This window comes from Bicyclus anynana, chromosome 24 (genome assembly GCF_947172395.1).
Source record: "Bicyclus anynana chromosome 24, ilBicAnyn1.1, whole genome shotgun sequence".
NCBI lineage: Eukaryota > Metazoa > Arthropoda > Insecta > Lepidoptera > Nymphalidae > Bicyclus > Bicyclus anynana.
In genome coordinates, this window is record NC_069106.1 from 1,015,993 (window position 1) to 1,040,665 (window position 24,673).

The 24,673-nt window shown below is 35.4% G+C and overlaps 3 protein-coding genes across 4 annotated transcripts; 2 read left to right on the forward strand and 1 right to left on the reverse strand.

The window, feature by feature from the left end:
* On the forward strand, positions 1-7,197 carry LOC112050283 (nucleolar protein 14 homolog). The gene is made up of 10 exons (XM_024088512.2): positions 1-312; positions 641-834; positions 1,540-1,628; positions 1,778-2,106; positions 3,078-3,220; positions 3,430-3,545; positions 3,861-4,780; positions 5,108-6,102; positions 6,486-6,641; positions 7,007-7,197. Exons 1-10 carry the CDS (start codon positions 118-120, stop codon positions 7,095-7,097), a joined length of 3,228 nt encoding a protein of 1,075 aa, XP_023944280.2. The 5' UTR covers positions 1-117; the 3' UTR covers positions 7,098-7,197.
* A 1,559-nt stretch (positions 7,198-8,756) lies between these two features.
* LOC112050285 (translocator protein) lies at positions 8,757-12,152 on the reverse strand. The gene is made up of 3 exons (XM_024088514.2): positions 11,906-12,152; positions 11,314-11,408; positions 8,757-8,993 (listed from the first exon to the last, which is right to left on the reverse strand). Exons 1-3 carry the CDS (start codon positions 12,141-12,143, stop codon positions 8,808-8,810), a joined length of 519 nt encoding a protein of 172 aa, XP_023944282.2. The 5' UTR covers positions 12,144-12,152; the 3' UTR covers positions 8,757-8,807.
* Positions 12,153-15,276: 3,124 nt separating this feature from the next.
* Positions 15,277-23,018, forward strand: LOC112050290 (translocator protein). Of its 2 annotated transcripts, none has more exons than XM_024088522.2 (5): positions 15,277-15,437; positions 18,800-19,053; positions 19,642-19,736; positions 21,182-21,365; positions 22,562-23,018. In XM_024088522.2, exons 2-4 carry the CDS (start codon positions 18,819-18,821, stop codon positions 21,359-21,361), a joined length of 510 nt encoding a protein of 169 aa, XP_023944290.2. In that variant the 5' UTR covers positions 15,277-15,437; positions 18,800-18,818; the 3' UTR covers positions 21,362-21,365; positions 22,562-23,018. The 2 variants fall into 2 exon arrangements, with proteins under 2 accessions (XP_023944290.2, XP_023944291.2); XM_024088523.2 differs by lacking the exon at positions 15,277-15,437 and adding an exon at positions 15,491-15,628.
* Positions 23,019-24,673: the final 1,655 nt, after the last annotated feature.

Below are 24,673 nucleotides of genomic sequence, written 5' to 3' on the forward strand. Positions count from 1 at the left end.
TGTCAAAGCCATGTGTAATATTTGTTGACGATTTAAATAACCTCGAGTCCTCGAAATCTAAAATATAATTGTATTTATACTTTTACACAACTTATTTTGATAAAATTTCATACACAAATGGCAAAAGTAAAGAACAAGAGAAATGCGGGGTTAGCTGATAAAGTTCAAAATAAGAAAAAAGCAAATGCGACGAAGAAAACGTTAAACCCTTTTGAAGTTCATATAAATAAAGAAAAACTAAAAGTTTTAGGCAAGAAATCTAAGCATGATCGAGGATTACCTGGAGTTTCGCGTGCGAGGGCCGTACAAAAGGTACTTTTATCTTTCTTTTGTATTAGAAATCAAAATTTTAATTAATTTCAATCTTTAAGGCTTAAAGGCTTTTATCGGGAGTTTTAAGTAAGTATGTACTTAGAATGGCCTCAATAGGAAAAAAATCAGATCTAGCTGTATTTTTTTAATTTGCTGGATAGCTGCAGTCTTTATATTTAGTTTATTCGTAAGAGCTTGAAAGCTATACTAACCTTTAGTGTTAAATAGTAATAACACACTGAATTAAAAAGAAGCTTATATGTACTTATACCAGTTCTAAAAAATTATATTTATATTAATTTATATTTATTTTCTAAATTTCAATTAGAGGAAAGAAACCCTGGGCACAGAGATGAAGATAATGAACAAAACAAACACTTTCATTGACCGTCGCATTGGTGAGAAGAACAACCAACTATCCACAGAGGACCGCATGGTGGCCAGGTTCGCAGCCGAGAGAGCCAAGCAACACAACAAGAAGAGTATATACAACCTTGCTGATGATGAGATATTGACTCACAGGTTATTTTTTTATTGTGATACTTGTTAGCCACTTGTAACAACTGACAAACCAAAAAACGCCAGAGGGCGCAAACTGCCCATCTACCGCGTATGTCTATTTTATTTATTTTGCTATCATCCATGAAAAGCCATTAAACCCATGCCACAACGTCACCCAGGTCCAACAAAGTACTCTTTACATACATATCCAAAACTGGAGCATCCTCAGAAGATGATATATTATTTCAGAATAATACCCTGCGATATGTAGTATAACCCACAATAAGGTCCCAGATCAGTATATTGCTATATGTTCTTCATTTCTATTAAAGCGCATGCCTCTGCAGTGATATTGTAGCTTTCCTTTTGTGAAAGAATTTTGGAAATCTGAGTAGTTACAGAGCTTTATTCAATGCAAACAAACAAACAATCAAATCTTTCCTTTTTATAATGTTAGTATTAGTATATTAGGCTAATTAACAAACAGATGGTATATTACTGCAAATTATTGAATCTATACTAATATTATAAAGCTAAAGAGTTTGTTTGTTTGATTGAATCTCAAGAACTACTGGCCTGATTTAAAAAAATCTTTCAGCGTTAGATAGCCCATTTATAGATGAAGTCTATTATATTTTATTACCACCATATTCCTACGGAAATAGGAACCACGCGAGTAAAACCGCGCGGCGTCAGCTTGTCTTATCATAATTATAAATTCCACAGGGGTCAAACTCTGGAACAAATTGAGAAGTTTGATGATCCACGATCATCTGATGATGAAGATGAAGAGAGAAGATTTGGTGGTCTAGGAGGTATGCACATATTCTATGACTGTCTTATAACATATTCCTAAGATTTTCAGAAATCTCAACTTTATGGGGTTAAATTGCAAACCCCAAAAATTATAGTGGGTAATCTCTGGATCTACTAAACTGATTACACAAATTTCTTTATGTTGCAGATGAATTTGTGTCAGAAGGTCACTTTGGTGGTGGCGTCTTATCAAAATCAGACTCGAAAGACGGAGCTAAATCTCACAAAGACTTAATAGAACAACTTATCGCCGAGTCTAAGAAGAGAAAAGTTGAGAAGCAGAAAGAGAAAGAACAGACACTGGATTTAACTGAGAAATTAGATTCAGAATGGAAAGACTTGCAGCCAGTTGTGTTCAAATGTCAAAAGGAGAAGGAGAAGGAGGAGTCTATAATAGATAAGCTGTTGAGTAAAGAGGAGAAGGGACTGGACTATGACAGGATGATGAGGGAGTTGAGATTTGAAAAGAGAGGAACGGTATGATATTTTCATTTTACTTTACCCTACCCTACTCCTACCCTATCCCTATCCTACTCCTAACATACCCCTACTCGAACCCTACTCCTACCTATATATGTCTCCTGGTTTTAAACTGTGTCTCCACCAATTTTCAGCCAAATTGGTCAAGCCGTTCTTGCTTTATAAATAGTACTAACACAACTTAATTTTAAGTATATAGATTTGAGCGACTCTTAAGTAGGTTTAGTACATCAACTTATATGTATAAATTGTATGTATTTATTTTGCTTCTGTATGTGTGTTTGTCATCTAACTGTCGTATATTTGCTGCTTTGTGTAGATGTTACTGTTAAATTGTAAAATACGTTGGTTTATAATATCACTTGTGATATATTCTGCTGTCATATTGTGAACTGAAAATACTGATTACAATTTAACATGGTATTTTTCGGTATATTATAATCTATCGGAAATTGTAATCAGTATTTTCAGTTCACAATATAATGGCAGATTATAATAACACATGGGATTATAAACTAACATATTTTACAATTTAACAGTGTCATATATAAAGAGTGTATTGTTTCCTGAATGAGACAAGTATTATAACATTCCATGGATTCACCATGCAAGTGGCAGGCCTATTGTATGGCAGAGTGAAATAGCCTGGAACTTGAACCGGTTATATTATTATTATTATTTTTTATTCTCTACAAGTTAGCCCTTAACTACAATCTCACCTTATGGTAAGTGACGATGCAATCTAAGATAGAAGCAGGCTAACTTTTTTGGAAGAACACATCCTTTTCGGGTGCTTGGCGGTACGTCTTTGCCTATAGGGTTTTGTAAATCCACTGCGAAAACCACCGCCACGGACGCTGTCAATAGCCTTGTGAAACTTAGAAGGAAGCGTTTTAAATACAAATCATGTTTTTATTGTCGATAACTCAAGCATGTTATTAAACTAAAAAAAAGCTTTATAATTTTAGCCCTCAGACGGTCTTAAAAGCAAGGAAAAGCAGGAAGAAGAAGACAAGAAGAAGTTAGAGGAGTTAGAGAGGCAGAGACAGCAGAGAATGCTTTCAGAAGAAGAACTTGCTATGCCCAAGAGAGTTCCAACTTCAAAACATAGGTATTGTGTGTTCCTTTATCTTTATTATCTGTCTCGTTGGTTCAATGGTTACAACAATTTTGCTGAAATTTCATTACCTTTAGGCTTTTTTTTTGTTCTTTACTTTAAAATACTATTTTACTTTTAAAAGGAACTCCTTAATTCTATAACCTTTGGACGTAAGTCCCGCAAAATGCATGGAATGCTAAGATATTTGTCTCTTCGTTTAGATCTGCAGATGATTTGGATGACAATTTCGAATTGGACAACAATCAGGACTTTATGTTGTCTTACGACAAAGACGGCAAACCTTTGCTACCGGAACATGTACTTAAGGACTTCTCAGGTAAATATTGAGCTAGCCACGAACGAAGGCTGCCATTAGTTATAAATTTTAATTTTCCTGTGATGGCTTCAGTCGTCGATTTTTCTCTATTTAAATAAATGTCAATATTTATAATGAACATCCGCATTGTAGTGCCTTCTTCTATTCAGTACACTGTTTACACTTGCAGTTGATTTTTGCAGTTGACTGACAATTATGACCAATAGAAAACAATGTCAACAAAGTCCTAGTTGGAGCGCGCTTGCACGTCCGTAAACGTAAAAGTAGTAATCAAAATTTGAAAGTCAATAATCATTTACTTATCTTTAATTTTAGTACCAAACGCTAAAAAGAAGTTTGATGACGGTATATCAGATAGCTCTGATGATGAAGATGGAAGTGAATCTGGCGATGAAAGTGACGATGAAGATGATGATAATGATGTCGCTGCGGAAGTTTCTGGTGAAGGTGAAGAAGATGAGGAGTCTGGTGAAAAAGATGGAGATAGTGGAGAAAATGATGACAGTTCTAGTGATAGTGATGATAGTACTAAAAATGTTGAAAAAAGTTGTAATAGAATTAAAACTAAAAGCAACAAACTTGATATTAATCATCAAATTAAAAATAATGAAAATCCGAGTAATGAAGAAAGTAGTGATATTGTGATTAAAAGTAAAGGAAATGAAAACGATAAAAAGGACAGTAGTATCGAATCAGACAGTTCATCGTCCGATGATGTAATTGATATAAAAGGTAAATGTAAGAGTAATAATGATAGTAAAGTTAGTGTCAATGAAAATAACACAAAACAATCGAAAACAAACAACTTAGACACACAAAGTAAAATTGATAAAAGAAACAATTTAAAACGGAAACAATCAGATACAAATGCAGATGAAAAAGACTTTAATGAGCATGTCACTGATAAAAAGAAACCGAAAGTACTTGAATCTATTAATACTAGTTCCAAAAATAATGATAAAATGACAAATGATAAACATTTAAATCACAAACAAGCAATTGATAACAACCAAAGCCAAAGGTCGGTAGATGATGATGAAGAAAATGAAGTAGATGATGACGATGAAGAAGATAGTGAAGATGATGAGGAATCCCAAATTTCAGAAGACGACAAACATCTAGATGAATTCAAAGACCTGAAAGAGTCAGATGAATCGAATGATGAGTTAGAGGATTGTAGTGAAAGAATTGGTGCATTTTTTGATTTCAAATTAGCTGAAGGGGATAATTTAAAGGTAGGTAGCTTTTTCTTGATATTCCCATTTAAATGGCACCTACATGGACCAAAGCCAGTGACTGTTAATTTAAAACCATTTTCTGACAGAATTTGCATTACATTCTTTTGTTGTTCCTTAAGTTCGAAGTCAGAGTCAGAATTCATTTATTTCGATTAGGCTTAACTTACAAGCACTTTTGAAACAAGTAATCTTTTGATATCAATATTATTAGATAATGGTGATGATAATTGGTCGAAAACATAAAATCAAAGTTACATACAAGCCTTCATATAATATATTAGCTAGAGTAGCATTTTAAATTTACTTTAACATTTTTAATTTCAGGAGTTGTTATCAGGCAAATCACCCGCCCAACAATCGGCAGCGTTAGATAAATTAATAAAAAGCTACGATCCAAGCTTAGGAGAATCTAATAAAGAACATTTAAGTAGATTATACGCCCACCTGTTGCAATACACTCACGATCTATTTTCACAATTAAAAACCGAATCCGATATAATGAAATCGTTTTTAGTTTTCGACAAGATAGTTCCATATTTTTACGATCTTATACACATAAACAAAGTTTCCACTAAAAAGTTCATAGTCGAATTATTAAAAGAAAAACACGACCAATTCAAACGGAGGTCTAAAATAGTACCTGATTTAGATACTTTAGTATTTTTCAAATTGGTGTCATTATTGTATCCCACTTCTGATTTTAGACACCCAGTAACGACGCCATCTTTGATTTTCATGACTGAAATATTATCGAAGTCTAGATTTAGAGACGCGTTTTCGATTTCTAGAGGATTTTTCATAGTGAGTCTAATACTAGAATATACTGTTTTGTCGAAAAGATTTGTGCCCGAGGCATTGAATTTTTTGAGAGGAATTTTTTATCTGTGCGCAAATACTTCGGTATTGAATCCCGTGCAAGTTGTGCCGCCATTCCGTTTGCACAGAGAAGCCAAAATTTTAATTTTAGAACGCGACTGTTCCAAGATGGCGGTCGAAGAAAAAATGGCGGGAAAAGATTTGTTACTGTCAGAAATAGACGATTCGTATAAAATACGATGTTTAATGACATCTTCGTTGATGTTAAAGGAGTTTTTTGATAATTACAACGATTTTGAGGCATTGGCAGCCATTTTTGAGCCACACATACAGTTATTGTCGAGGGTAGATTTGGATTTGTATCCAGTTAAAGTTGCGCAGAAGGTTTCGGAGATATTGCAGTATATGAAACAGACGTTAGAGGTGAAGACGTACACACAGATGGCGAAGGAGAAAGTCAGGCCGAAGGCTTTGAGGCTGTATGAACCGGATATTCAGGATGTGTAAGTATTATTGATGGTTTATTAAGACTAATAGAATCCTAGGGTTTATAATTTCAAGGGTACTTTATAAATTATCGTTTTGGAAAAAACTATGTTATTAAATAATGATGAAAAAATAAAATCATTTATATCTATTATTTTGAAAATCACGCCAAAACGGGCTGGTCACGTGACATGTGTGAGCTGTGACGTCACATTTTAATAAGTTTCCATATATCCCATCTTTTTAGACACTTTATACATTCGGTAACGACGTCATCTTTGATTTTTATGACATTTAAGACTTTCTATTTCATGAGATTCGACCTCTAGAGTTATTTTCACAGTAAATGTAATTTTTTGGAATATACTGTGTTTTTAACAATAATTTATATCTCTTACAGATTCACAGGCAGCAAGAGTTCTAATATGTCACGAGAGAATGCGGAGAGAGCTAGACTGCAAGTCAAATATAAGAAGGAGATGAAGGGAGCCTTGAGAGAGATAAGAAGAGACAAGGCTTACATCGCCTCTGTGAAGATACGGCAGAAGATTCAGAGGTATTGTTTTTTGTTTAATTTTTTTATAAATAGATTGCGAACCAGGAGTTCAAAAAAAAATTCGTTTATGTTTAAAAAATGTCACATTTAATGTAAGGAAGCAAAAACGGTACGAATTTTCATCTAATTACGATAAAAGATTTTTAATAGATTATAAAAATCAAAATCTATTGCTACAATACAATCTTTGCTTTTTGTATATAAATTAGTTAACATTGACCTTATTTACCCGAATGTATCATAAAAATCATCTTTTTTATTCTTTACCCTTGTACCCTTTAGCCCTTGACTACAATCTCACCTGATGGTAAGTGATGATGTAATGTAATATTTAATTTTGCTCATTATATTATTTTCCTTTTCAGTGACAACGTAAGGAAAGAGAAAGTGAAGCAAATCTACAAGGATGCTTCTATCCAGCAAGGAGAGTTGAACAAACTGAAACGCATGAAGTGATCTATAATGATACATATTGCAATGTACATAAGGTTGTTATTGCTATAATATATGAAATTTATTTGAAAAGTACCACAATAGGGTATTTAAAGAGTAAATAGACGATTTGAATTGAACAAATTTTTATTTTTTTCTTTGCGCTAAAATATATAGATTGATGCTAAAGCGACTTCGTCCGCCATTAGACTTCTTTAATCCGGCCCTGTCGCAAAATCCGTTAGTGGATACCTACTAACTATAAACTACCTCCCTGCCGAATTTCAGCTTTGTACATTAAGCGGTTTTCGAGATTTCGCATTTATATATTATGATATAAATGCGAAAGGTAACTAACTACTTAACGTACTAAAATGAAATTTGGCAGAGAAGTAGTTTAATTATATTCTTTATTTGCTGAATACATGAAAAATATTATCATCATCATCATCATCATTGTCAGCCGATGGACGTCCACTGCTGGACATAGGCCTCTTGCATGGACTTCCAAACAAAACGGTCTCGAGCCGCTAGCATCCAGCGGCTCCCTGCAACCCGCTTGATGTCTTCGGTCCACCTAGTGGGGGGTCGACCAACACTGCGCTTTCCGGTGCGGGGTCGCCATTCCAGCACCTTGGGACCCCAACGTCCATCGGCTCTTCGAACTATGTGGCCTGCCCATTGCCACTTCAGCTTCGCGACTGGCTGAGCTATGTCAGTGACTTTAGTTCGTCTGCGGATGGTCATTTCTGATTCGATCACGCAGAGAAACCCCAAGCATAACACGCTCCATCGCCCGCTGAGTGACTTTGAGCCTTCTTATAAGGCCCATAGTTAGCGACCAAGTCTCGGATCCGTAAGTCATCACTGGCAACACGCACTGTTCGAAGACTTTCGTCTTCAGGCACTGAGGAATTTCGGACGAAAAGAGGTCGCGGAGTTTCCCAAACGCTGCCCAGCCGAGCTGGATTCGGCGATTCACCTCTTTCTCGAAATTGGACCTACCTAACTGGACTGTGTGTCCTAGGTATATATATTCGTCTACAATTTCGAGCGCAGAGTTCTCAACAATAACTGGGTGAAGCGGTACATGAGATGCGGAAAAAAAAATATTATACAATGTTAAAAATTAAAAATGCCGTATTGGGCGTGTAGTTTAATTTATTTCTAGTTTAGTATAAGATCTTATCTAAGCTCAGTTTTTCTCGGACTAAAAAAATAACAGACATTTATGTTCGTGAATTTGAGTGCGATACTAATCCTTACGTAATTAGTCTTGAGTTATACAAACAAGAAAACATATTACAAATAGTTATTTAAAAAATAATATTAATAATTAATAATTATCCACCTTCCTATATTTTATTTTTATAATTACCTACATAGAAAATTAATATCTTAAATGACACAAGAAATTGGTATTTTTAATGCATCGATCCTATATAGGTACGACCTAAAAACGTCCCCACTCAATGAGTGCCTAACACAACTTCTTGGCACTCAATTCAAGTAGTCGCATTTGCAAATTCAACCTTAAACTCAATGTGTAAGGTTGAATTTGCTCTGAATTTGGGATTTTATTGAATATTGGACTATATTTAAAGGTCTTTAAGTATAATTTTCTTTACCAATAATTCTAAAACTGTCAAAGCATAATTGGCCAGTTTTTAAGTGACTCTTTATTATAAGAGGTCAATGTTTTAATGTTATAAACTTTGACTCTAAACATATTCTCTATTTCAAAGGCATCTTCTCTATGTCTTCTCTGTTCATCATCCAGAAGGAGTAGTTGAGACAGGAGGCGAAGGCGAGCCAGCCCAGGTAAGGCACCATGTATGCAGCGGCCATTTTGTTTATGTCAAAGAAACTGGCTATGCACGCCATAGTCACCCCATCGAGTATGCACATCTGAAGGAAAGCCTGAAACAATTGAAAATTATACTACAGCCCTATTTGATGTACCTACTCTTTGCCACCAAATTAAAAAAAATCGGTTGTTTTTAAAGACGGTTTACTGACGATAGTTGAACGTGACAACGTCATAAGAAAATGTTTGTTTTTCTAGAATACTGTTTAATAATCTTAGTAGACCAGAATATACTTCATGGACCAGAATATACCTACTTTATTTCTTGTAAAAAAAGTTGGCAACCCTAGAGCGAGGGAACGACGCATGACGTCACCTTTTTTCGAGTGTGCAGCCGGCTCCATCGAATTATAAGACGTCACGTCAAAATGAGGGTATAAATCACTAGTCAGGTGATCTGAAATAGTCTAGGTGTGAAATATTATTTTGTCTGCCACGGCACGTGTCTGGCACGCTAAACGTCTGTAGATATAAATGGACCTTTAATGGTACGTAATGTCAATGTCGAAGGTTTATGACCATATTTATTAAGTGCGACTAGGTACCTACATTACATCAGTTAGCGATTACCTTTGGCCACAGTAAAGATATTACAACCAGTAGTTGGACTTCATACTAGAGGTCGAAACGCGAGCTATACCTACGCACCTCGAACATGGGGTGATCGTAGGGTGAAGACAGTCGCGACTGTGCCGCGGTGACGAACGAACGCACGGTGTATTAACAGAGTAAAGTGTATTAATAGTATTAGATTTTTTTAATTATGACCAGTATGAAATACTGTGCCGTTTTTGGATGCATGAATTCAAAATTATCCCATCCAGAGATAACTTTTTTTAAGTTACCTGGAAACTCTGAAAGGTAAGACTTTAAAATAAATTTACTTATTAGTAGGTAGGTACATAATCTTGTATTTTTAATGGATAAGGTATTTCCTTTTATCTCCAGAATAAAGGTAGGTATCTGGATTAGTAAATAAAGTGAATAGAGTAAAGGAAAGTGATTGACACGATTGAAATAGGTAGTTATACGCGGTTCATGAATCACGATACAGTAGGTACGATAAGCTTGTGTTAAAACCTCGACTGCTTGTACAATGTTTTGTGTGTCTGTGCTCGGAGCATTTGTGTTTTGTTACCCGACTGCGGCGAAGCCCAAAGGAGGAGTATGTGTTTGAATGTTATGACTTGTTGTTGTATGCGGGCGACGGAAGGAAAGGACTGCGCGGGTGTGAAGTCGTACGCGCTGGGCATCGTTACCCCCCCTCCCGGGCCGCGCCGACCTTCGGGAGTGTTACGAACAAATTTGCCAAGCACACATACTGATAAATGATATGTCATTAGACTCGTCCAGATAGGCCGAGTGTCACTGGGTAACTTAGTTCTTAAAAAATCAAAATGGCGGATTTTATGCGCTTCAATGTGCAAGCTCATAAAACTTTGCTCAGCTTGGCATTGGTGACAAGAATTTTAACCGACTTCCAAAAAGGATCGTATCGTATTTACAGCGATATTTCCGTCATTTGTAAACCGTTTCTTTTTTGTTTGGATGAGTATTCTTTCAGGTTAGTCCCATTTTTTTCATGTCAGGATCTGATAATGGCATCCTAGAGAAATCTAGGGGAAATTGTTTGTTGGTAAACAGTACTCATCAAGAAAGGTGGGTGGTGACTGAATTAGGTCTAGTATCAGCCTTAATTAAATCAAAAAACACGCATTTTTATTTATCACTTCCCATTTTACTACAATTTACAAAGTATTTTATTTGTTTATATAAAAAAAGTTTATTTACAATCATAAAACTGAGTGGAAACACAAAGTTAGCAAATGTAATTAAAATGCTGCAGGCGGGCAGCCCTATCACATGTTTACGTACCGCGCGGCTGTAGGTATTTATTTCAAAAATACGGCCGAGTTACTATACTGCTTGTAATATCTTTACTGTGCTTTGGCACTCTGATAGCAATGCATAATAAGCCTAAATTTTTAGGGATCCGTAGTCATCAAGTTTAGCCTTGTCCGTCTGTCCGTGATTTAAGTAAGTGCCTACTATAGGTACTATTATTAAGCTCAGGTTCTGTATTAGAAGGTAATAGATAAGTTCATTGTTCTTTAACACGCTTTTATTTACTTCACTTGGAACTAACTATGTATGTAAAAAAATCTTGGAATCTTAATTTGACTCACTTCCCGGTCTTCGATTAGTATAGAATTTTGCACACGCTCTGAGTTCAGAGGGCCTAGTGGCAGTCCGAAAAGCGTGTTTTTTAGTTCTTTAAACTTCTTACCTGGCTGTAATACGGCATGCGATAGATGAACGAAAAATTCGAAGATTCAGAAAAAGGTTACACTTTTAAATAATGTATCTCCTTACCCATCCCATTTGGTGTAGTTTAAAGAACACTGGTGTCCAGAACCAATTGAGCAGCAACTGTACCCCGTAGAGTCCTAGAGGGATGACCGCCTCATCTGAAATAGAAGCAGTCTCTAGTTGTAGTTATGGAATTTAGACGGAGAGCAAGAAGCCCAACCCAAAAAACCAAGTAGTTACCTACCTAGGTAGATATATCGATAAAAGTAAAAACCATTTTGAAATACTTTCAAGATTTGGGGATGTATTGTCGGGAGGGCGGGGCACTTAGGTAATTTAAAATTTAATTCCAAGTAGATAAGCTTACTTTACAAGCATTTTTAATCATCAAGTTTGACTACCTATTTGAAACTACCGCCGGTTTTGAAGTAAGGCACTGTATTTTTCGGTGCAATTTCCAAAACCATGAGGCTCACAAATGTGACAAAAATGGTTACTGACTGCCGCGGACGTTGGTTATCATGTACCATTTAAGGAACATTAATAATAACATCGGTAACATAAACCTCAAATAACTAAAACCAGGAGTCTATCAACATTGCATTGTTCCGTGCGTAAAACCATGGTACCCAATAATGTAAAATTGGCTACTAACCAGTAAATCCTCCACAGTCTTCGTATATCAAGTAAGACGCGTATCCCATAGCGGTATACAATATCACCCAGGTTGGACCGAACACCCAGTTGGGTGGTGTCCAGGTGGGTTTCCTGAGCCGCTCGTACCATGCGTTGCCGTCCGCAGAGGTGACCTCGCCTATCATAGAGAGTGCGCCCGCCCAGCCGCCGATGTTTGGCAGCACCATCGCTCCCACCATTTGCCAATTTAGGACCATTTTATGATAAATACTGAAATTAAAAAATTATTTACTTTGATATTTTTTTATTTATTAAATATCATCCAGGTAGATCTCATTTCCGAAAGAGTACGGGGATAACCTATGTTACATGTTACATTATGATAATGTAGCTTTTCATAAGTTAAAGATTTGTTCAATCGGTTCAGTAGTTTTGGAGTTATTACTAACAAACAAACAGGAAATCTTACCTCTTTGTAATATTTTAATAGACTAGCGGACACCCGCGACTTCGTCCGCGAGAAAATCGATGTACACTTTGACCTCTTCGCCGATTCTATTTATATATTCTCGTATGTTTTATCTTCTATACTTATAATAAAACTGTAGAGAGGTCAATTCTGTACATGAAATATATTTCCAAAATAACTATCAGGGCGTGATTAGTGATCGATACGGATGCTAAAAATGCAATTAGTAAAATTTTTGTCTATCTGTATGTTCGATATAGAAACAAAAACTACTCGACGGATATTAACGAAACTTGGTACAATTATTCTTCATACTCCTGGGCAGGATATAGTATACTTTTCATCACGCTATGATCAATAGGAGCAGAGGAGTGAAGGGAAATGTTGGGAAAACGGGAGAAGTTACTCCATTTTTACAGCGATACTAAAGAAGAGAATACTAAAGATTAAAGAGGTCTAAGGGCGGACGAAGTCGCGAGCGTCCGCTAGTATACATATAATAAATACAAAATCACAACCCCCGGCCGAAGGCCAGTGTACAATAAAGTTCAACACTTATTAAACCCCATAGGGCAGAAATTTTTGAAGTTTTTTTTTAATGTTAAACCTACTGTTTGTATTTCATTTAGGGCCCCGCCAAGGCACGCTACGCTACTGGGTAAAACGCATACGAAGTTGCAAGCTTTCGCTAGTATTATAAAGTACCAAATGACGTAAAGGCGTATCGACTGCTTTATCTAATTGGTGCTTAGGTAACTAGGTAGGTATTTAGTACTGGTCTATATTGCTTACTAACCCAGTCTTGGTTGCCTTGACATCATTTTGCTTTGTTTTTTTTTTCTTGTTTCGTCGTCATCAACCCATATTCGGCTCACTGCTGAGCTTGAGTCTACTCTCTGAATGAGAGAGGTTAGGCAAATAGTCCACCGTTTGAGACACGTGATATTTAATTTCTTAAAATGCACACAACTGAAAAGTTGGAGGTGCATGCCCCGGACCGGATTCGAACCCACAACCTCCGGAATCGGAGGCAGAGGTCATATCCACTGGGCTATCACGGCTCTCCGGCTACATTTTAATTTTTATAGGTACCTATATATTTTGTGTTAGTATGTACCTTTTTGGACTCTATTAAATTATAAGCTGGTATACCAACAATTACACTTATTTTTTTAAAGAATATTTGCATTATTATATTTACAACACGACTAAAAAATCCATGTTACGATAATAGTCCAGGGGGCGGGATTCGAACCCACGACCTCTTGGTGTTAGTCCGTCCCTTTTAGCGTTAAGCTATTGCGGGTTACATTTACTCAAATATTTAAAACTTTTATTTTTAAATAAATACATAATTAAATTAAATTTTTAAGTAGTAAAAATTTAAAATAACTTATATAGTATGTAAACAAATAATAACAGGTATGCAATAAATAATTTTAGCTATTATTTTATATATTATTTTTAGCTCAGTGTTAGCTGAAACTTTATTTTCCTACGTGTTACCTACCTTCAAATTTTATTCTGAGAAAAATATCCGGTCTCACTTATTTACTCTTTTAAATTTTCGGCGGGTATAACAAAACTTTGCTAAGTGGATGATAATATTATTATGAGTGACTAGTAAGTAAAAAACTCGCAAAACAAGTAATATGTGTTACCAGATAGCGATAATTTGAGCGAATAGAATGTCGTAAAACACCACTTATGCTGCCAGGTGGAGAGTGTATGTAATTTTTATTATTTGATCGTGTAAATCGGATTTATGTTTGAGTCGTTGTAGGGGTAATCTTTGCAATTATTAAAGCAATATCAAAAATTATTTTAAAAATAGTAGGCCACGTTATTTGTGATTGTAGGCTGTATTTTATCCCAAAGATGTTTACCGTACGACGTGAACGGGAATTAGGCGGGTGTAACCGCAGAGGGCGGCTACACAGATTAAGAATAATAGGCAGATAGAGCGGTGTCGTAGCCGTTCCAAATACAAAATTCAAAAACGAATACATTCTCGAGTCAGTACGACACGAAGCTTCGCATCAGTAATTTTAATATTATTCAAGAAAAATGGTGTCTTATGTTTTAAATATTTTAAAAATTGTTTACAAACCCTAAAGAAATAAGATAGAGTAGGTATTATTGTATTGGTAAATATTGATCAATTTAATATTCAATTACATTCTTAGTAAAAGTAAGTGTTGAATTTTGAAATAATACAAATTTTGAAAAAAAATTGTACCTATATGCCGATGTCAAGGAGACGAGTGTTTGTTTTTTATGGGTTTCACCACGCTGCTTGTAAAGACTCATTCCGGATTTCATACTATTTTGTAGAGCGTTTGTTTTTTATATTTTGTAAGTTCGCTAAGTACCCTATAAACGATGTTTGCAACTTGCATCATAGATGATATGTTGGCAGAGTAGGCTGCGAAGGTTGTATTTTTTTAGCCATTTGTGGTAGGATGTAATAAAAAATATAAATAGATGTTTGCAAAATCTCGATCTATCTGGCTGAACTTTTATAAAAATTATGACGTTCCTTTTTAACAAAAGTAGTTAAAATTTTTAAAAACTAATGAAGTAGATAGGTACGTGCAATTTGAAATCGGTTTATTCTAAGTATAAGTACCTACCTACCTGTATAATGTTGCTGTTTTTTTACAACTCTGAAAGTCTGAGAATGTTTTATATTTCAAGTGAATCAATATTCGATTCAAAATGCAAATATATATTTATACCTATACTTTGTAAATTTATTTTAAGATAGAGATGAAAATTTTAATTATTATAAAGTAGATAAGTAATATAAATATTAATATTCAAATTATGTTGTTATTTTCAACCAAGTTTTCATGAAACGGAACACACAAAGTCACGGTATGTCGATTGTTACCCGACCAAATTAAAAACGTGACATTTCATTTCACGCGACATTACACCGGCTGCTTTTTATTTTAGGTAGCATAATACACAAGCCGGTGATTTCACTCATTGTAAATTTTTCCATTTTCACAAGATTTTTTTGCATCCAATAACCAATAAACTGTATTTTACCGTGGGATCTCCTGTTGAAAGTTAAAAAGTAAGTCAATCTTATAATTACTTGATAGAAATGTAATGCTTGATAGATTTGCATAAGTCCGGATTAAATTACATCAAGACCAAGAGTACCTACGTGATCAGGGTTTCAGAGGTGTTATTTCCTAGTTATTTGTATAAATATTACATCATCGATTACACAGTCCTCACAAATTAGGCAACTTTTTGGTATTGGTGAGTGACTTTACCCTTTTAGGTAATTATTTGGTTTATAAAGTAAACTATAAAAAGAAAAAATATGATATTAATTTGCTTAGACTTCAAAAGGTGTAGGACTTTCTTTTGTTATATTATGTTTTACTATAGTATGGCGACTGACTCGAGCTAAAGTAGGTGTTTATACTGCAGATACATAGCACATAAACATAATTCATTTGTATCTATAAAGTTCTAGAATGCCCTTTCTGTACCTTCAGGTATAAACCTACTACCGGAAAACTGACTGACTGACTAAGTATCAGCACAAGTTGGTTTCACCATATACCATATCATCACCTACCACCAAGTGTGGTTTTTGAAAATTTGTATGTATTAAAAAAAATATGTCAGTTAATGATAATTTTGAAATTATCATTATTTACCTGTGATAAGATTAGTAATTAAGCGAATCACAATCATTCTCATTAAGTCCAGTAGTTGTAAGACAATAAATAGTGATTAGTGTAGTGCAATTTATATAATCTTTACAAAATGGGCAGCTTACAGGATTATTTTAAATTTTCAGGGTAATTTTTGTATTTTTTGTAAAGACATTAATATTTGAATCCTTCTTCATTTTCTCTAGAGAGAATCCTAAGGAGTAGGTCTGTCTGGGAATTGAATCCTGTGCCTTTCGGGTTGGAACCTAAAGCTCTTGAGGTTTAAGACGCCAGTTAGTAACTGGCCCCTGAAACTTTGAGCAGATTTAATTTAAATTGGTAACAGAAGGACTGGTTCGTGCAAATGCAGCCAGTATTCTTGCCACCGTTCCACGTGGGCATGATTTGTTTAGTTATTAGGATAAGTTAGCTTAAGTTTCTTATTGTATTATTTCTCCATGATGATGGTTGAACATTGAAAAGTTAAAAGAACATTAAACGTGAACCAATTTTAGAAGTTATTTTGCTAATAGAAAGCCACATTTTTTGTAAGTGTCATTGTCAATATTTTATCCCGATATTCCCTCAGGAAAGTGGATCAATCCATGGCTTGTCTGCTTGTAAAACAGACTCATCAAGGGGCGGTGATCCAATCTCTGCTGGTCTAGATGTACACACTCCTTACACAGTCTTTTACGACTAGTTAGAGAGGAACAGGTATATTGGTCATATTTAAAAAAAGAGGTTGACAAATATTCTTTAAAAAAAACAAATCGACTCATAATTAGTCAATTGTTGCAAGTAATAATTTTCTACAAAAGTTACAAAGTTACCTACATAATTTTTATTATGGACCCCACAATGTATCCATTTCCTGTGGGCATACAAGGCTAAAATATAGCCGCATACTCGCAGATGATGTAGCTTCGATAGAATTTTTAAAATAAGCTTGAAAGCATCATAAACCAACAAACATTTACATTTATAATGTCAGTTGTATGTGTATTTTGTGCAGAAATTACTAGAACATTCCTGACCTGAGATAATAATATTTTAGCATAACTGATGGCAATAAATCCCTGATAAGATGTGTCATACTTACATAACCGACAGAGGTAGAAGATTATTGATAAGCCAAGGTGATAATATATTAAACAAACAGTAATGTAACAAAATGAAACTCCTTATAGATTTTTTATTCAATGCCTAGTTAGCTCACCTGTAGTTCTAACATGCAACCAAGTGAAGAGCAATGGACAAAATATTGTCTAATTGCGGCGATTTTGTCCCACTACTATCTCTAGCATCCCAATGTAACAAAAAACATAGAAGTATAGAAGTATATGCAGGGCCGGACCGTCCATACGGCGAACGGAGCGGTCGCTCCAGGCGCCAAATCCTAGGGGGCGCCGAAATGGTAAAGACAAGATCGAAAAGAAATTTATGTGATGAATTTACGTGCGCGAAAGGAGTCATAATTGGATCTCGCTCCATTCTAAAATTTACCTCGGTCCGGCGCTGAGTATATGTCTATGTATATGAAATATTATGTCTACTTCTCTTCAAGAGATATTTTGTTGGTCCCACATTAGACTAATCTAACCACTCAGCAATTTACTTATGTCTAAATTTGATAATTTTACTTTAATAATAAGTCATTACTTTATCAAAAAAAGTTTGCTACAATGTTTGACAACACTTAATTCATCTTTAATTTGTCCACAACAGGGACAAGCTAAGATCCTTGACAGCATACAGCCTGAGTTTTACAATATTTTTAAAGACTTGTGAATATTTTTTTGTTCATTTTCTTGTTTTTCAAGCTTGTTGATAACAGAAAAAAATAATACAAAAAAAAAGAATACAGCTTCAAATCTCATTTTGCCGCTTTGGTACAGGCGAACAGAGAAGAGTAATAAAAAAAAAATTTTCTTTACGAAAGTTATTTTTTATTAAGCCAATTATTTAATATCTAAATATATATAAATTCATATTATCATTGTCATATTATCATGATCCGCTAGTATTTCTTTAAATTGTATGTTTGAATGAAAGTGTTAGCTTTTAGCAACGTCTGTTCTGTGGTTTGAATTGACTGGTATTCATATCAGATAACTTAACTCTAAACTTAACAGTTGATCTGTTACATTGTGTAATGACTATAATGTGACTTTTATCAGATCTATAAAGTAAAATATCTTTTTTACTTTGAAGTAAATAGATGTTTATCTGATATTTTAAATATTACTTGAAAATAATATCTACAATATCAAGTAGTTTTAGATATAGGTCTGATAAGTCACATTATATTCCACAATGTAAAACAGCAACTGTTGAGTTTAATTTTTCATTGGGATGCCTGCTCTTCTCAGCAAAACCTGGCTTCCGAACTGGTGGTAGTCTTTACAAACTTGATGTTTCAAAAGCTTGGAAATTATGCTGAAATTAATTAATTTTGATTTTTAATAATTTTCAAGTGCTTACAATTTTTTTGTTTTATACAATGTACGGTCTATTACATACTTTAGTGAATGAACTGAAGTGAATATGGGCTTATAATTAATTAGTTTATTTGTAGTAGAAGTTAGTGTTTTTCAGATAGCATGGGTATGGTGACAGTCGCCTGTATGCTATTCATAATACGTACAATTATCGTAAATCAATTAACTGTCACCCACACCATCCTACATGAAACGAACTGTAGTGAGATATTTTAGCAAAAACAATAATAAAAGAGGTTGTTAAGTTTATTTCTTTTTTTTTACAGTACAATAAGTGATCTAACAATGGCAAACTGGGCAGTTATCGGTTCAGTAATCCTGCCCAACACCGGAGGCTGGCTCAACGGCCTGTACTTCGCTGGGCAGGTCCGGAAAGACAATGAGAAGTCCTGGTATGATGACCTGAAGAAACCCTCCTGGACGCCCCCCAAGTGGGTGTTCGGCCCCGCCTGGACAGTTCTGTACAGTGGGATGGGTTACGCATCGTATTTGGTGTATGAGGAATGCGGTGGATTTACTGGTAATTTTTTTTCGATAGTTTTAAAAAATAAATAAATATTACGTGTCTCAAACGGTGAAGGAAAACATCGTGGGGAAACCTGCATACCTGAGAATTTTCTTAATTCTCTGCGTGTGTGAAGTCTGCCAATTCTGGCATTGGGCCAGCGTGGTGGACTATTAGCCTAATTCTCATTCTGAGAGGAGATTCGAGCTCGGCAGTGAGCCGAATATGGGTTGATAATGATGAAGTTTTTAATTATGTATATGGTTTATATATTTTTTCTTAAAACTGTGTTATGTGAAGTGTGCCAGTTATTTACATAACTAGCTGACGCCGCGCGTTTTCACCCGCGTGTTTCCCGTTCCCGTAGGAATATGGGGATAATATATAGCCTATAGCCTTCCTCGGTAAATCGGCTATCTAACACTGAAAGAATTTTTCAAATCGGACCAGTAGTTCCTCAGATTTATAGTGCGTTCAATCAAACAAGCAAACTCTTTAGCTTTATAATATTAGTATAGATGTTAAAACATAAACTTTTTTTTAAAATGTTGTCTTACGACTCTGTCTGTAAAAAAAAATATTCTTGAATCTGTTAATTTCCAGAGGAAGCAATCCTGCCTCTTTCTCTATACGGTGGTCAGCTCCTCCTCAACTGGGCGTGGACTCCCATCTTCTTTGGCCTCAAGGATTTCAAGTTGGTAAGTATTGTATTGTAGTTGGATTCCGCGGTTTACCACTAAGTTCGGGAAACATTGTTCATCCAAAAAAGTTTTCAGCGGCTCGTCCAGTAGGGTTTGGAAGTCCATCCAAGAGGTCTATGTCCAGCAGTGGTTGTCCATTGACTGTTAAAAATGATGAACCAGACATCCTCATTTTAAGGCTGAAAGTTTGTCAGCCATAAAGTGTGGTATTAGTGATATGGTTGCCAGGAGGCAAACATCTGGTGATTGGAGACATGATTTATGATTCCTCATGATATTATCACAATAATAAAAAGAAATATATATTTACACTTGGACAGTTGAAGTTTTGTTTGTTTTTTTTTTTATTATTATTTACGAGTTAGCCCTTGACTACAATCTCAGCTGATGTTAAGTGATGATGCAGTCTAAGATGGAAGCGGGCTAACTTGTTAGGAGGAGGATGAAAATCCACACACCTTTTCGGTTTCTACACGCCATCGTACCGGAACGCTAAATCGCTTGGCGGTACGTCTTTGTCGGTAGGGTGGTAACTAGCCACGGCCGAAGCCTCCCACCAGCCAGACCTGGACTAATTAAGAAAATCTCAATCGGCCCAGCCGGTGATCGAATCCAGGACCTCCGTTTTGTAAATCCACCATCAAAATTGAATTTTGTTTAGAATGAGGTATATGTGGCTTTCACAGGCTCCCAATCTCGTTTTATTTAAAAAAGGCAGAGATAAGTGGGTAGTTTGTAGAAAAGTGCTCAGTTTAGACATTAGCATCGATCACAGTGAGATGGCCCGTGAAGAGTTGAGTGGTTCACTCTAGTGTTGTGTGCTACTCGACATACTATGGGAACAAGTCTTTCTAACTTTAGTGGACAGTTTAACCTACATTAAACTAACTAATTGTTACGTTTGCTTATTTAGACAAAACATTGTTTATTTAGATATAGTAGACTAGGGTGAACTGAAAAAAATGATATACCTTAACAGAAAAAAATGGAATCCCTATGGGATCACTTTGTTGGCTAGTGTCTGTCTGTCAAGCTGTGACGTAGCGCGCCCTGTATCAAAATAAGTGGAGGGGGGGGGGGGAATTTTAATGAAGGGTAAAGATTTCTCATAATACAAAAAAAATGCCTGCTTAAAATAAATATGACAGTGACCTATGTAGGATGTTTCCAACTTTTAGGCGCACGCTTACGCAAGGCATTAAGTGAGACTGTGGATAACATTTTGCAAATATTTACTTTCACACGTTAGGGGCCCTTGTAGTAATTAATACACAAAACAAAATACTTACGCTATTTGAAGTTTTAATACATAACACAGTCAAAGGTTCAAACAAATCAACATTCGCTAGGTACTTAATTAAAACCTAGGGTAACCTTCATCTAGGCCTAGAATCATAAAATAAAATAAACAATAATAACAATGCCATTTATTATCAAAACAGGCTTTCATAGAAATCGCAGTGCTGAGTGGTGCGGCGGTAGCAACCACCGCCAGTTTCATGCAGGTCAATAAAACGGCTGGATCACTGTTGCTGCCATACCTCGCTTGGCTGGCATACGCTAGCTCACTGTCCTTCTACATATGGAAGAACAACCCCAAGATTGAAGACAAGAAGCAATAGAGAGGTGAGTGTACTACACACAAATTATGTCAGCCTGGTACATTAAGTCCCTATTGCTGTCCAACCTCGCTTGGTTGATATGCTAGCTCACTGTACTTTTCTACATGTGGAAGAACAACCCCAAGATTGAAGATAAGAAGCAATAGAGAGGTGAGTGAAAACTACACATATGTTACTAAACAGCTGGATCACTGTTGCTGCCATACTTAAATCACTAATGCTGTCCAACCTCGCTTGGCTGGCATACGCTAGCTCACTGTCCTTCTACATATGGAAGAACAACCCCAAGATTGAAGACAAGAAACAATAGAGAGGTTAGTGATACTACACACAAATTATGTTAGCCTGGTACATTAAGTCACTAATGCTGTAAAACCTCGCTTGGCTGGCATACACTAACTCACTGTATCTTCTACATATGGAAGAACAACCCCAAGATTGAAGACAAGAAGCAATAGAGAGGTGAGTGAAAACTACACATATGTTACTAAACAGCTGGATCACTGTTGCTGCCATACTTAAATCACTAATGCTGTCCAACCTCGCTTGGCTGGCATACGCTAGCTCACTGTACCTTCTACATGTGGAAGAACAACCCTAAGATTGAAGACAAGAAGCAATAGAGAGGCGAGTACTACACACAAATTATGTCAGCCTGGTACATTAAATCACTAATGCTGTCCATCCTCGGTTGGTTGTCATATGATAGCTCACTGTACCTTCTACATAATATGGAAGAACAACAAGAACAACAAGAGAAGTGAGTGATACTACACACATGTTATGCCAGCCTGGTACATTTAGTCACTAAAACAGCAGCTGGATGACTGTTGCTGCCCTACCTTGCCTGGCTGGTATATAGTACTCCAGTGAGTAGTATATGCCAGCTAAGCATATACTACTCACTGTCCTTCTACATATGAAAGAACAATCCCAAGGTTGAAGACAACAAGTAATATAAGAAGTAATAGAGAGATGAGTAATACTACACCTGTGGTATGTTCCCCTGGTATGTTTAGTCAACAAAACAGCTGAATTGCTGGTCTACTTTACCATATTAAATTGCCATAATAAAAATATGGACTTCTCCTTTCAGCCAAATAAGTTCAGTAGTGTGTGGTGTGTGTGTAGGAGTGACAAACACACACACAAAGTGTCGCCTTTATAATAGTCATTTATTTATTATGTTTTTGTTTACAGATGCAGTACAACGAAAGCACAAGATATTTCACTACGTAATTTTATACACACAATTAATTAATCAAAATATTTTTTAATATAGTATAAGAGCAAGCGACATAATTACGAGTAAGATTCATATGAAAGGTTGTTGGGTGTTATTGAACAAAGCTTCGTGTTGTACAAGCTTTTATTATTATTATTTTTTTTTGTTTTTTGATAGATTTGTTGCAATATTTCTGTTTGTGGTTTATGAAATTTGTTGATATATTGTAGTAACTGCCAGTTGTAATTAAATTGAATTGAAAAATTAGAGAAGTTTATATTTTTGTTTAGAACGTTTTTTCAATACCAAAACTTAATTAAGAACAAAATATTTGTAATTAAATGTTTAGTAGGGTGTAGATGTTTACGAATAAGTATTAAAGTGTCCTTGTTTCTAACGAAAAACAATAAATAATTATGTATTTTATGGGCATTCCTTGACTGTTGCATTTATGAGAGTATTTTTGTATCTATCTCTTGGTCTATAGGCTATCCTGTTTTTTTGGTCTTTTCGAATATTTATTGTATATTATGTTAGATAATAAATATTAATTATTAAAAAATGCGACTTTTTTTTAAATAAACCTTTTTCACATTTATAAATAGAGGTTTTAACTTCAAATAAATATCAAATTCAGATGTTTATTGCTGATTCCTAGTGGATTTAGAAAATATTCAAATTGAAATTGATCCCAGTTGGAAATCGAACCCTGGCTATTTAGCGCCAGAGGTCAAAGAGTATGTTCCATTTAAATTTTGACTTTTCTACACTAGCTTTCACCAGCTGGCCTATTCACTATTTTGGTCTTTATTATCAACATATTAAAATAAACACCATAAATTAATTGTCGAAACTGTCATTTATAACTCGTGCGCATTAACTTGACACCCGGCTACGAACTGCACAAGCTGTACCTACTGTAATATATCCACCAGTAAGCACCGGATGACATTTTACATAGAATCTCTATTTTGCATACGTTCACTAACATACGTCAAAGATAGTGAATAAATCAGCTGGTGTACCTGTAGGACAAGCACCGGTAGCGAAGTGGCACGTCGATTCTCTTTCTACTATCGCAAACGCTTCGAAAACTATTATTAATTATAATATCAACTATCTTAGTACCCATAATAACACAAGCTGCTCTGTATGCTTACTTTGGGGCTAGATAGTGATGTGTATTGTTTAAGTATATTTAAGTATATTTATTTATTTATATAAAAAAAAAAACTAGAAAAATGTGCGGGAATGACATTTGCTGTCGACAGGTCACGTGATCAAGATCCGTCATTCCCATACATTTTTCTGGTTTTCGTAGCGTTTGGAATCGTAGAAAGAGAATCGACGTGCCACTCGGCTACAGGGGCTGTGCGGTTCGATATCGAAATAAGTAGCCTATGTGCTTGCAAACAATCTATCAAAAATTTTCATAATCTTTTCCGAACCTTTTTCGAAAAAGGTTATGAAGGAAAATATACTAGATCCATCGGTATGCATTGTTTATTTATTATAGGTACGTTAACGAACAAATCATAAATCGCTAATCATTTCACACGTCAATTTTATTAAAAAATTTAAATGAATTTTACCCGTTAAAAACTGTAAACTGACACTTATTTTCTTACTTTTAATTTTTTTTATTACTCAATGGCAAGTTAGCCTTTGAGGGCGATGACATCTGTTGTTAAGTGACGAATGACGATGCAGAAGATGAAAGCGAGCTTGGAAAAGGTACAAGTTTCATAAACCCATACACAGGGTGGTGATTATTTAACGCCTGAAAAAGCCTCGATAGCTAGACTGGACTGTAAAAAATCTAACTGGTATATTGGACAAATTGACATAATAGACAATTCGCTTTGAGTTGAGTACACTGTTGACATTAAATTACACGTAATCTTACATTACGTGACACACGTCTGGACCTGCCTTTAGTGGAAGTTCTGCAAACAATACGGAATGGCCGCATACTGGTCTGGTATATTCGCATTGTGCAAATTGTGCCGTGGCACAGCGGAGCGAGCATTGCTGTGAGTTTTGATTGCTGCTGGGAGCACATTGCAAGATGTAAGACTTCTAGCTAT